The sequence below is a fragment of the Cystoisospora suis genome (genome assembly GCF_002600585.1).
Source record: "Cystoisospora suis strain Wien I chromosome Unknown contig_4708, whole genome shotgun sequence".
Taxonomy (NCBI): Eukaryota; Apicomplexa; class Conoidasida; order Eucoccidiorida; family Sarcocystidae; genus Cystoisospora; species Cystoisospora suis.
This window is the reverse complement of record NW_027157500.1, coordinates 613-13,453: the sequence shown is the minus strand read 5'-3', so window position 1 is coordinate 13,453 and position 12,841 is coordinate 613. Positions and strand designations below refer to the sequence as shown.

Here is a 12,841-nt window from a genome sequence, read left to right as displayed (position 1 = left end):
GCTTGCCAAGCCCGTCGCTAAGATCACTGCGGCCATTCCGAAACAAAGGGGACCGCATTCAAACTACGATAAAGTCAGTCTGCTCCGGAGCAAGCGTGGGGAGTTGCATGCAGGACGGAAGGAGGGCCTTGGCAGCGGAAAAAGACTAGACTCTCGTGGTGTCGTACAGAGCTCCTTCGCACTGAAACGGGGAAGACCGAGACAATTCTTCGTCACATAGAACTATTTCGATTCACGAGTCTTCAAAACTTGTCTGCCCATGGCCGGCGCGCGCGTCAGCACCGTGTGTCGATGGTTACCGCGAGAGTCGTATGATTGTCCTTACGGAGGCTGCGGAGAAGATGCAAGAGGCTCGTCAGCCACTATACAGGCGCGAGTAGTTTTGCGGCTAGAGTGGGGTTGACTGTATCGAGTAACTCGCTTGCGACGGAGCTCCAGCCTGTAGACTAAAACGAGGACACGGTAGCATCCAGATACCCTGTCCCAGGGCTGTGCTTTGGCATGTGGGACACTCGGCTCAATTTAGAGATATCTTTCTTACATCTTTGTGCGTGCTTTTCACCCACCAGGGTGTATCCTGCATCATCTACTGTAGTCGGGAGCCGTCTTCCGTTTTTTAGAAAAAAGATGCTCCTTTCGCGAGTGCGCCGGAGCGGGGGTCACACTACACCACGAGCGTCAGGGAGAGCTCTAGTCTGACCCCTGTTTGTGCCGTGAGCGTAATTCTTGTGGGGCGCATACACTCCAGGCAAAGCACCGGTTCTTCAGCGACGTCGTCTCAAGCTTGCTCTTGCACACAAACTTCAACACCATCAAGTGCATTCTTATCGCTGGCCCCGGATTTGCGAAGGTACGGTCAACTGTAAGACGTCTCTCGCACCTCTCGATCAGGCGTCTTCGGCTGCTTTCGTTGCGCATTTCAGCTGTTATGGTATTGTTGTCCACCCCAGCCGGCGGCACTCTCGAACCCCAAAGGATGAAGAGAGGGCACGATAGCGCCCTTTGCCTCTCTTTCTGCATGCACACTTGGGTGGCGCATTCTCAAGTCACAGCGTTTGGCCCCCCGAGTTGCCGTAGAATCGCTGCGTACGAAGCGCGGCTGTCTACACCGACAACTTGTTCTCTTGCCTTTGTCGGACCGATCAAAAACTGGTTACACTGGTGTTTCTTCCCACAGACACAGCGTGCGCGGTCGTTTGCATTGTGAGCTAGTAAGCACACTGTTTTCGTCTCTGTCGTTTTACGTAGGCTGCTTGGTGCCAGACCAATGAGCGGGAGGCCAGTGCAGTCAGTATTTTCACGGTGAAGCCCTGATACAGGCCCGCCGTGACCAGTGTATAAGATCCTCACGTTCACGAGGGCAGCCGTCTCTTCCGAAGCTTGTCTCGGAGCCTTCACGGATTCCGAGGCCTGGTTGGGTTCCGCAAGCCACGCGTGTGCAAGAGCACCAGTTTGACCTCCGGGGTTGTGGCGTTTCCGTATACTCTGCATTGTCGCCGCCTTGCTGATTTGACGTCGGTTGCCCTGTCGCCACAGAAAACGTCGGGCCTCTCGATTTTGCGCGCAGACTGACTTCCTTCGGTTTCTGTTTGAGGAGGCGGCAAAGAGGCAAGTTTGATAGTCGCATCCCGTACATGCTGGGAAGTGAATTCAGAAAGACCATTGATGAAATTGGCTAAGACTCTGAAGCCCTTTGACGTCAGTGAGTGCGCAGTACTTCGTAGTGTCCTCCCTACACGCCAGCCGTAGCGTAGTGATGTTTGTTTTCGGAATGCGACATCTTGGGGAGCGGTCATTCATGGAGTTGGGCCGTACTTGTCGTTACAAACTAGCCATCCACTTTGTGAGCCAGAGGCCAGCGGCTCTCCTGCGTTGCACCACTGCTTAAAGTGCTCTCTTAGGTTTCTGATGTGGAACTTGTCCACCGTGGAGCGCCGCTGCATCGCCGTCCTTTCTCCATCAGTCACCTGATTTGCTTGGTGTGCTCAACGGGCAAGGCTGTTCTACTGTTCTGTCAATCTAGGTGGTCGATGCCCGGGTCGCTCCTGCGAGTTGTATTCTGTTTTCAGGGACTTGAAAAATGTGCTTAAACACAAGCATATTTTTGTGACGGCGACAACCTCGAGTGGCCACAAGTGAGATGAGGACGGGGGCCCGGCCAGGTCTTTTATTGCACTCGGCATAGCTGAGGTGGTAACCCGGCGTTCTTGTGTACGGAGCCCCACTGTGGCGGACAAGGCGACGCACTCCGTTGCATGTATCAGTTGCACCGTGGAGAGTAGTGAACAACTCATGGTTGGGCTCCCCAATGAGGGTGACCCCGCAGTAAAGACTCATCGCCACAGAAGTGCTTGCTTGCGAGCAATGACGTGCCGTGCCATAGTGCGCTTCGTCAAGTACTCGATGCGGCGTGAGCTGGTTACTTTGCCCTGTCTTGATGTGCTTTCACAAACTCAAATCTGTCTTGAAGTTCCCACGACAGCGCTGTCCAATGCAGTTATTTTGCCGCGACCCCTTTTTTTCTCTCAGACAAGCGCTAACCGAATTGCTCGCGGATCCGAATGTTTCATCCCTCTTGGAGAACACGAAGGCTGTCCGGCATGCCCAGCAACTGCAGGAATTTTACAGGCTTCTCAACAAAGCATTGGATGGATCGTCTGCTGGAGACCACCGCAACTTGACGTGTTACGGCCCCGATGCAGTAAGGCTCAGATTCTAGACTGCGTCCAGGAGTCCGCTTTCTCGGCAGACTCCGGCGCAGATGCCTGTGCATGCTCACTGTTTATGCTGTTCGGCAAGTGCCGCCCGCTGAAAAGAGAACAAAATCAGGACTCAGGCAGCATACTGCCACCCAAGTTACCAGGAATGTTAGATGCTTTCCACATCACGTTTCTTTCGGTCGGAAACATTTACGGACCCGCGGGTGTAACTCTCTTCAGAAGTGTCGAGTAGACGCGCGCGCGAGAACGGTGTTTTAAGGGGGAGTCCAAAGGTCGAGGCGTTAAGAGCTGGGAAAGCGTTCTGCCTCCTGACAAGTTCGGTCGCCGATATCTTCTTGTGAGACTCTCCTAGGTCAGCAGAGCGGCGGGACTCGGTGCTGTGAAAACCCTCCTAGTCACGGATAGGTTGTTGCGGTGAGTTCGTCACGCAGTCACGTGCTGTCAGTGTGGACACCTAATCGGACCGGTGTTCAGCTCAGAAATGTGAAGACGATTCCCCCCCGAACATGGAGCCGAACACGAGAGCGGCCCAGTTGCCATTGACTTACGTGTGCACAGAACGATCAAATGCCCTAAAGGTACTGTACACCGTTGTGATTTCTGGCGGGCCCCGCTTCTGCTGAAGGCCGTTTGGTAGCCCCGTATATCTGGCCAGACAATCGGGCAGAACTGCTTCGGCTGTGCACACGCTAAGTTGTCAAGAGAATAGCCAGGGAAAGGACCATGGCAAGGGCGACAAATAGAAGCTCTGAGCTCCACCGAGAAAGCACGTGTCTTGACAACGTCGACAGGCACAATTACTTGAAGGAGTCGCGCTTCCCAGCAGTCCGACTGGTTACGTGCCGACGGCTAAGTTGTTTCGATAAACGTGGCGTGTTTCGCATGTTTAACGAACGCGATAGACAAAGCATGTGAAACCGGCATTCGGCAAATCGTGATGTTCGAGGCCCTGATAGCGACACAGTAACTGACGTGCTCCGGCCGCGCGTGTGGGCTAGGGTACTCACGGACTTCCCAGCCGCTCGCTCAACTGGCACCTTTCTTCGTCTCCAGGAAAGACCGACCGAGTGACCCGTCTGTCTGTGACTGTGTTCTTCCGAACAGATCGGTCGAGACCAGGCAGCGGCACCGGTACGTGCGTCTGGTGAGCGATGTGGAAGAAGCCGGTGGCGAAGTGCTCACCTTCTCTGACCAGCACACGAGCGGCGAGCGTAAGTCAGAAAGGGCGTATGTGTTCCCGGTCCGCAGAGTTTGCGACGACGACGGACAGCCTGAGAGACTGCCGTGTCTGAGTATATCCTGACCTGTGCAGCTTGAATATTGTTTCACCATGTGTGACTAGAAAACTGCTACCACGTGCTGTTAGCAACTGCTCCGGGTCCCGCGTTCTGCATTGCTGCTGATGCACTTCAGAGCTGAACATGTTGTCTGGGGTGGCGGCCATTTTAAAGTTCCCAGTCGACGACATTCTGGAAGAACTAGACGACGAAGGAGCAGAGAGCAGCAAGAGGGAAAGCTAAGCTGCACAAGGGGCTGCACGCATGAAACAGTATGCCGCTCGGTCGGAAGTATCGGACATCCCGAACTGAAGGGAAGGAGTCTACGGCGGTGTTGGAAAACGGAAAAGCTCAAAGGCTAGGAACGCCCAGCTGTTTGAGCTTGCCCAACACCACAGATTTCGGAACAACCGCCCCCTGGCAGCCCCGCAAGCACGAACTGTTTCACACCATGGAACTGAGCCATGTTTACTTTCGCGTACAGAACTCTCCTGCACATCAACCGTGTCAGCTGAGTGCTGCATGCATTAGGCAATGCTGTGGGCTGGACGAATAAGTCACCGAGCTCTTTGCAGCGCTCTCGAGGAACTGCTGCACAAAGATCGCTATGCTCAGAAATGAAGCTGACGAGGGCGAAGTCGCCTCGAACACCGGCTTCACAGAAAAGAAAACTCCCGAAAACGCGTGCTGTCGGAATCGCTGGGCGACTAGCGCTCGTGCTCTGTCAAAACCTGGCAGCAGGTGGCGAAGAAGCAGACACCGCTTCCATCATGGCTGGTACACGTTCTCGCTGAGAGAAGTAGCACCTAAGATCGAAGAGAGCCCCATACTACGACGCTCACAAGCCGATACGGAAGAAGGGGTCGTAGTAGAATACGACGTCTCGCCGCGCTTGTTCAGCTGATCCGCCCTGTATAGTGTCGTCGTCGTCCTCCTTTACATGGAAAAGTTCCTCCCTTAAGTTATTGCGTAAATGGCTCCGATAGATCGCCCGCCGTGTCTTCCACATGGTCGCTCCCGCTGCTCGCCGCGGTAAACCAACAAGAAAGAGAAAGACGGTGCATAGAACTCTGCTGCAAGTGGCCGCCTCAGCTGTTACGCACTGCCCAAACACGGCAGCGATCCGGAGCACCACGTATCTGCGGCATATACCTCGTAGTGAACAGCGCGGAGACCTCCCGCCGTTCCGCGTACTTGTACCAGTGGCCCAAAGGTATTGTGAAACTCACTGCCGACCTTCCAGGACGAACAGTAGTTCGTCCTGGAAGGTCGGCAGTCTGTGAGCGTCCTCACATTCTCGGTTAAGGGCTAGCGTTCACTCACCTGGAGAAGCGGCTCCAACAACGAAAAGACCTAGGAGTACGAAAGACTGCTTCCGTTCTTCAGACGTGCGGAACCGGAGCGACGACAAATTCACGACTTTTCCTGTAGCGCGCACAAACCATGCTACCAGACACCGCTGAAACAGCATCGTCGAAACGAAAGCAGTGGATCTCTACGACGTCACGTCGAGCCACTCTAGAGAGGAAAGCCGCCTCACACCAAATAAATCGTCTCTACGCCCCCTGCGCGCTGACACAGCAAGTACCGTGACACCCATGGAGTGACTGACTCACAAAGGGCTTCCGAAACCCAAATCGCGAACAGTCTAAGGCTTACGCGCGAAGCCCGTGCGCCGCCCCCTATCTCCCTCTGGACTGAGACAGTTCGCTCCCGTAACCAGAGTCCCCCCGGAGAAAAAAATTTTGCGGGACCGCGGACCTGACACAAACTTTCATGGCACCAAGTCTCATGAATTAGTGTGTAACGCCGCTATTCCGCCAGACACTTCAGCTGGGCCAGCATGGCCAAGAATAGCCCGTGCAGGAGCCCAGACTGCCTTACCGGTGCTATCATAATGTAATGCCGCTTCCGCCGACACGACGTCTGTCATGACCCACAGATCGCAGAGCGCGGTCCGGTACTGTCCCCGTTGACCCAAAGTGAAACCCAATGGCGCGACCCCTGTCTGTAAGAACGAGCTCAGTTCAGTGAAGCGATTGCGTCACCCACTTACGGCTCGCGTAGCTGCCTGCAGCAATTCCGGCTAAGACCAAAACTCCCGCCACAGAACGCGACTTCGCCAGAGACGCAGGCCGAAGAGGGGCCACCTTCCCTGCGAGCATGCGAAATCACCACACAAGCAAACGAAGTCTTCTCTAAAAATTCACACACGGAATGGCTCTGAAAACTTGGCCTGTACAGCCACTCCAGTGGAAAAGAAGGCAGCGTTCAAGGAGCATAATCCGCTTGAGTCCAAGTTGTCCGCTGAGACCGGGAAAAAGACAGTTTTCAGCCGTCGAAAACGGAGTTGAGTAAGAACTCCGGTGATGTGCCTTAGGCCCGGTTTATCGACTGTCGACCTTCAGTCTAAGGTGTAGCTGCGCCGCTGACCTGGCTTCATAACGTTGTAATGCCGTGGCCACTCCTTCACAAATATCGGTACAACTCCTTCTTGCAGACAGAGCACCGTGACCTTCAAATCCACAGAGGTAGTCTCCTTCTCCAGTAACGTTGGTTCTTCCTCGAAGTGAGAATTGTCTCCTACGCCGCTGAACAGAAAGCCAGGCACATACATCCCCATACCGTCATCCTCAGTACCGCTGTTCGCCGACCCGGCGCCGTCACCAGTCTTCGCGTACGACTCCGCTGGTGCCTCGTAGTCCTCACGATCCGGTTCGGTCTGCGTTTCTCCACTTCCGCCACTGAAACCCTTGGACACGCTGGGCAACGCGCTCACTCCCGTAACCTCCACCACTGCACCCCGGGAAGCAGCCTTCCTCTGGGCTCGATAAAGACTTTCTTTCACTTTCAGGCCGAAAATATCGAGAGGCTTCATGCCTCTTACAGAGTGCAGAGGCACGCCAGCGAGAATCACCTGCCCGCCCCGTACAGCCGCCGCTTGTGTCGCCGTCTTGTCGTCAGAGTGTGTGTCCGGTTTCGATGAAGCAACTGTCTTGTCAACAGGGCAGAAATAACGAGAGAACATGCACAGAAAACCTAGCAATGGCTTCTTTGCCGTTCTGGTGCCGTCGGGGGGCGTCAGTTTTCTCTTTTGCTTGGCTATCTCGCCCGATAACAAGGGTAGTCGAGCCCTGGAACGGGGCCCAGGAGGAACACCAGGAGACCCGTTCTCTAGATCTCTCGAGTCAGCCGGACTGGCGAACATTGCTAGTGTCCGATGAGCGTCGAAGAACTCCAGGTCACCTATCAAGTCACCGTCCTTCACCCGCAGCTTTCGAAGTACGGCACGTTGGCCTATCCGCCCTGAACAAAGCAGTGTGGCCCGGTCGACAAAACGACGCTCGACAAAATTTAAGAGAGAAGTACGAGACGCCGCAGCCGATCCAGGAATCTCGGAAGAGAAGGTACCAAACAGAATACTTCGCATGTACAACAAGACCTCAAGAAAACCTGAACTGAGAAAATGGTGAAAAACCCCCCCGATCACATAGCACTGAAGTCACAGAGGAGAGTGCTAGCTGACCGAGCAGGTGCCATCCGCCAGCCAAGAAGTAGGTGAAGGCCGGTACGTTGCTTGAAAAAACACCAATGAACAAAGTTCTTCACTGGGAGATGATTGCCCCCCGTTGTGCAGAAGTATATAGCCATACGACAATGCACAAACCTCTCGTGACCATCCGGACTATCGACTTGCAACTAAGTGCCTACGGGTCGGTTACTGTGCACTCCGGAGAACACCGCCGCATGAAGGCCGCTTACCAGACCTGGTGGGGCACTTTCTAAGACGTTCAGCAGCGAATACCCGTCTTACCGGCAGGGCAGACCGGCACTGCCGCGGAGTTCCTCGACAGCTTGAAATAGCCTTCATCTCGTACCACATACAAACTGAGCAACTCTAGATCCGCAGGCAGCACACCAGCTGGCGTGTAAGCTACAGAGAGTGGCCCTTCGGACGCGCACTGCCGCTCTCTCTCCGACAACCGTACAGGGGATCTCGAGACGCCTACAGGACCATGATGGACTGTTCTCCAGTCATTCCCACCCATATACTCCACATATTCCTCCGCTTCTTCTTCATCCCGACCCCGGTTCCCCAGACTGCCTGTCCCACTAGGCAACTGGGGGGATGCCTTGGTGCTGAATTCCGGCAAGCGGCCCTGTGTAGGTCCATCAGAGTCCGTGGGAAGCGCCGAGCTACTGATCTGCTCGAAAGATAAACCTCCCTTGCCACTCGAGAAAACCGGCATTTCCGTTCGTGTGAAAGCACTCTCGGCCTCGACGCCTGCGCCGGATACTTCCACCGTCTTGCCTTCATGAGACGCAGTCCGAATGCGCCCCCTGCCTCCAGTCGGGCGCCGATCCGGTCTCTCCCCAGAGACGTTGCTCAGAGAAACGCCGTCTGTGTCGACGTACCGACGGTGACCGGGTACCGGCACCTCTTCTGAAACGATCTCCACTTCCGCGTGTGAAGGCGTTGAAGGACCCCCAGCGGTGGTTGAACGTCGAGCCTCACTCACTAGTACGCACCGCGAAGACCCCCTCGGGGCACTCAGAAGTGCGGCAGAGAAACACCCAATCGCGAAGAATGAGACAAGCCGACTCATTGCGGTAAGAATTGTCCTCACAAGATGAAGTACATGCGGGAGCACAGGAACTCCGGCCCGGCCGCGACGAGAGGGGCCAGAAGAAAACAGCTGCGGATGTCTGTCCGGTGAGCAATGGCCCTGCACTGATTCGTCGCGCAGCGCTCCCGGTCTGGTGACTTCCGCTGATGAGACGGAAGAGGGCCGGAGGACTGCCGGAAAATCGCCAACAAATGAGATGAAACTAGGCGTCGCTGATGGAATCGGACCCTGGAACCATGGCGTCACGTCTCTGCGCCGCGGCTGTACTAGCCCAGTCTCTATGACGCTATCCTTGTCGCTCAGCCACGTGGTAGCCATGCGTCTTCTCGGGCAAACGTGATCCGGCGGATTGGTCGCCAGTGTTCTTTCCCAGTGACGAGGCCGGGATCGACTGACCGGGTGCCTGGAGTTGACCATCTATCTGCGCTGGAGATCTGCGTAGCCGCCACGCGCGTGCTGCTTTAGCAGGAACCGTTGGAGTCATTGTCGTACCTCCCCGAGCGCTACATGTTGTTCGCCAGTGAACACAGCATGATGCGCGGGTTGGGTTAGTTCGACTGATGGAACGGTAGTAGTCAAGGTCGCCTGTCACCAAGTTTGTGCTGCTTCCCGGAGAGAAGAAAGACTCCGAAGCAACGGTAGCACGGATGGCGTTCTCATCCTGGACCAGCTGTCTTCAGCTTGTTGTTGGTGCGGTTCCGCGATTGGAAAAGACATTTCTAAGCAGCGCTGAAGGAAGGGCTTTTGCTTGGTAGTGCCGCTGCCCTCTATGAGTGCATCTGCATGTCTCCGCGAATGGAACAGCCGAAGTGGCGCTGGTCAGTGGGACACAGTTCTGCCGCCCGTCACCGAGAATGCAGGAAGGGGTGCGGACCCGAGCGTTTGCTGCGCATCCGTGGGCACCAGGCGTCAAACGACTGGGTTCAGCAGAACTCGCTTCGCGGCGCATTCTCCCTCTGTTAATGTCCCCCTTGGACAATCTGTGCCTCGCCCCGGTAGCGTGTAATTCGGCGGAGTGAGCCCTATGGGCCAGTGGTTGGCGGTGGCCCTCCCAGCCCGAGCAGCTTCTGGCTCGACTACCCAGAGTGCCAGAGCAGCCCCCAGTCTCGGTACCTCAATAACCGCCTCCCTTGCCCCCCGGCTCAGTCCTGGACTTTGACAGTTAATTCGCGACTGAAAGAACCCGGGTACTCTACTGCAGCGGGTGTTGCAGCGACCGCTTTCACACGGAGAACACCTGGCTCGCGCCACTGAGCGCTGGAGTGCCTTCCTTCTGGCAGTCTGGGGATCGCCCGCACAATGAGGAGCAAACCTGAAAAAGTCACAACGTCGCGCGGACCCCGAGAGGCTGTCCCACGCAACCGGGCACTGACACAGCCTCCGCCTGCCCGGCAGCTCCGGTCTGTAGGATGATGCTGCCCTTGACGGTGTAGGAAGACTGCTAAGCCTCAGTGTGCGGTGGCGGTTCCGGCAGTCTTTTCTTCTGCCAGCCTTGTGCCGGAGATGGGGCCCGGGGCGTGGGCAAAAGCGCAGTGCAGCCGGTAGTGCTCGACGGCAGAGAAGCGAACGGGGGACTGCAAGGCGTGTACCTGGTGCGCCGCTCTGTTCCACTGTTGTCTTCTTCCACGCCACAGCTACGGCGGTCTCGACCAAAGTGGTAGACGTCCGCTTCCCCCTGGCGGCTGGCTCCGACGGTGCAGTTTACAGGTGACATCGCCAACGCTATCCCTCCCATACGCACAGTTGACTCTGTTTGTAGCTCCTCATTTCCAGTTCCGAGCCTCCACGTGAGCGTCACCAACCGTCTATACCTAAGGTCTGTGATGTGCCTCCGTGCAGGTGCCCATGCATCCCCGGGTGCCCTGGTAAGTGGGTTTCGGCCCCGTCGTTTGTCCTCCTCACATCGAGAGGTCGGAGTTGCTACTACGTCTCGATACTCCTGAGAGGAGCCGGAGTACCCCTACGCCCCTAGGGGTCTCCGTCTGCCGTTTCCGGAAGCACGTGTAACGGCGCGGCCTCTATGAAGCTAGGTTCCCCCCGCGCATGGAGTGTCGCTACATGCGTACCGTCTGGTACAACTAACTGGTAAGTAACGGTGCGCGCCGATGTCGGGCTTCTGAGTCTTGTGCGGTGTCAGAGGAAGGTAAGCGGCTCCCTCGACTGGGGATTCCTGGTCGTCTCTACGTCAGGGCCGCCGGGCTCACTGCGTAGTCCGTTTTCCCCAGAACTCCCCTTCCGGCACAATCAGACAAGTTTGTGTTCCGGCTATGCATTGTGGTCAATGGCTCATCCTCTGCGCCAGCGGGGCGTGAGCGGCTGGCTGGGTAATGGTCGGCCTAAGATCTTTAAAAGCTCGTATCTAGTTTTTACACGAAGGGTTAGCACGTACCTTGATTGGCGACGGAGAAGCAATAGTCTGGGACGCGCGCCCAGACTGACTGCTTGTCTGTGGGCGATTCGCAGTGGGCATACGTTGCTTGATGTTAAGATGTTCACAGTACTCGGCTCATCGACGGTCGTTCATTGCATGGCACGGCACACAGGGCAGGGCGGCGCCGAAGGGTAGCATCACAGGCGTCAGACTACGCGCTCCTCTACACTGCTGTCTCCTCATTAACGCTAGCACGCTTCAGCAGCTCCATATCCTCCGGTATGGTACAGCTCTCCACGTTACCCCCGATCCCGCGTCTTTCGACTTCACTTAGAACTGGCGCCCGGCTTTTCCGTCCCGCTTCTTTCGCGCACTGCACCGCAAAGTTCTTTCCTTCAAGAAGTTCTGAAAAGCGTAACATAAAACTGAACTCCGCGCTGCACCCGCCGCTCTTAAGTCCGTCTTGATCGCGTTTCCATTCCGCCCCCCCGGCTGGACCTGCTGCTCATAAAACTCGGCAGGCTACACAGATGGTCTATCTCATTCAACGGTTACGGAAGGCTAGATGGTTTTCAAAAGATCTCCAAAAGGGCTATTGTCAAGTCCAAGTCTCACCCGAAGACCAATGGAAGACCGCGTTTAAATGCCGTTACGGAACTTTCCAATTCAAAGTCATGCCCTTCGGACTCGCAGGAGCCCCGTTTACCTTTCAACAATCAATGCAGAACGTCTTTATCAATGAATTGGACGACTTTGTGGTGGTATATCTTGATGATGTATTAGTGTACTCAACAACCAAAGAGGAGCATTTAACTCGTTTAAGAAGGGTTCTTCAACGAATTAGGGAACATCGTTTGTATGCGGGCATTAATAAATGTGAATTTGTGACTCAGAAAGTAAAATATCTGAAATACATCATATTAAAGGGGAGTATAACGCCCGATCCAAGGAAAGTGGAAGCTTGAAAGAACTACCCGGAGAAACTGGATACCATTAAACAGGTTCGAGGATTGGTAGGATTAGTAGGGTATCACAAGCAACTAATCAAGAACTTCAACGAAAAGGCTAAACCGTTACATGACCTGTGCGAGAAAAGTGCGCTGATATGGAGACCTAAGCATTCTCAAGCAGCGAAGGAGCTGAAAGACGCTCTAATCGACGTAGCCGTGACCAAGGTTTTCAACCCAGACCTACCGTTGGTAATAAAGACCGACGCATCCAAGTACGCCGTAGGAGCAGTTTTAGAGCAAGATGGGTGCTGTCAGAGCTGTGGCTCTGCCCAGGTATGATCTGGGATGACCTACCAAACCTCAGCCTGAAGTAACCAATCTAAGACAATGTACACCCCGACTCAGTGTGTGAGACTCATAGATGAATACAAACGGAAGGGTCTATTAAGAGAGTTCGAAAGGTCGTACTCTCCGTATGATAACAAAGAGAAGTGCATGGGACATGAGACAAGTCTTAAAGTTACCGAGAAGCTGTATAGCAGATAGGTATATAAGCTGTAAGTAGCCGGAGCCAAGGTAAGCCCAGGTCTAAGAATGAGACTCTAAGCTAAAGTAGAAGTAGAGCCGGAGCCAAGGTAAGACCAGGTCTAAGAATGAGACTCTAAGCTAAAGTAGAAGTCGAGCGGAGTAACGGGTATTTTAGACTCCGATACAAGAGAAAGAGAGTCTATGTAGAGTATAGTGAGCACCTCAAGCCGAACGTACAGCTAGTTAGGAGACAGGGCGTGTGTGAGTGGTGAAGGGTCGTCGAGTGATTGCACCCCCGGTGTCAGGAAGCACGCCTGACACGAGCACGAGACCCCGTGCATGCACGAGTGTCAGGGCGGTTGCCCAG

At 55.0% G+C, this 12,841-nt stretch overlaps 2 protein-coding genes across 2 annotated transcripts; one reads left to right on the top strand and one right to left on the bottom strand.

The window, feature by feature from the left end:
- Positions 1-4,555, top strand: CSUI_008404 (uncharacterized protein). The gene is made up of 8 exons (XM_068068537.1): positions 1-73; positions 749-855; positions 1,568-1,608; positions 2,070-2,135; positions 2,530-2,701; positions 3,073-3,134; positions 3,825-3,931; positions 4,134-4,555. The coding sequence occupies exon 8, from the start codon at positions 4,272-4,274 to the stop codon at positions 4,551-4,553; it is 282 nt and encodes a 93-aa protein (XP_067919486.1). The 5' UTR covers positions 1-73; positions 749-855; positions 1,568-1,608; positions 2,070-2,135; positions 2,530-2,701; positions 3,073-3,134; positions 3,825-3,931; positions 4,134-4,271; the 3' UTR covers positions 4,554-4,555.
- Positions 4,409-9,297, bottom strand: CSUI_008403 (uncharacterized protein). Its single transcript, XM_068068536.1, has 5 exons — positions 7,812-9,297; positions 6,431-7,450; positions 6,054-6,152; positions 5,313-5,422; positions 4,409-5,017 (listed from the first exon to the last, which is right to left on the bottom strand). The coding sequence occupies exons 1-4, from the start codon at positions 9,040-9,042 to the stop codon at positions 5,313-5,315; spliced, it is 2,460 nt and encodes an 819-aa protein (XP_067919485.1). The 5' UTR covers positions 9,043-9,297; the 3' UTR covers positions 4,409-5,017.
- Positions 9,298-12,841: the final 3,544 nt, after the last annotated feature.

Bases quoted from the DNA above. Each gene is read 5' to 3' on its own strand.
- CSUI_008404 (XM_068068537.1), top strand. From the start codon at position 4,272: ATGCCGCTCGGTCGGAAGTATCGGACATCCCGAACTGAAGGGAAGGAG.
- CSUI_008403 (XM_068068536.1), bottom strand. From the start codon at position 9,042: ATGGTCAACTCCAGGCACCCGGTCAGTCGATCCCGGCCTCGTCACTGG. The intron at 7,451-7,811 runs GTAAGACGGGTA...TTCTCAGTTCAG, and splicing joins AGTGCCGGTCTGCCCTGCCG to GTTTTCTTGAGGTCTTGTTG. The intron at 6,153-6,430 runs GTCAGCGGCGCA...GCATGCTCGCAG, and splicing joins TTACAACGTTATGAAGCCAG to GGAAGGTGGCCCCTCTTCGG.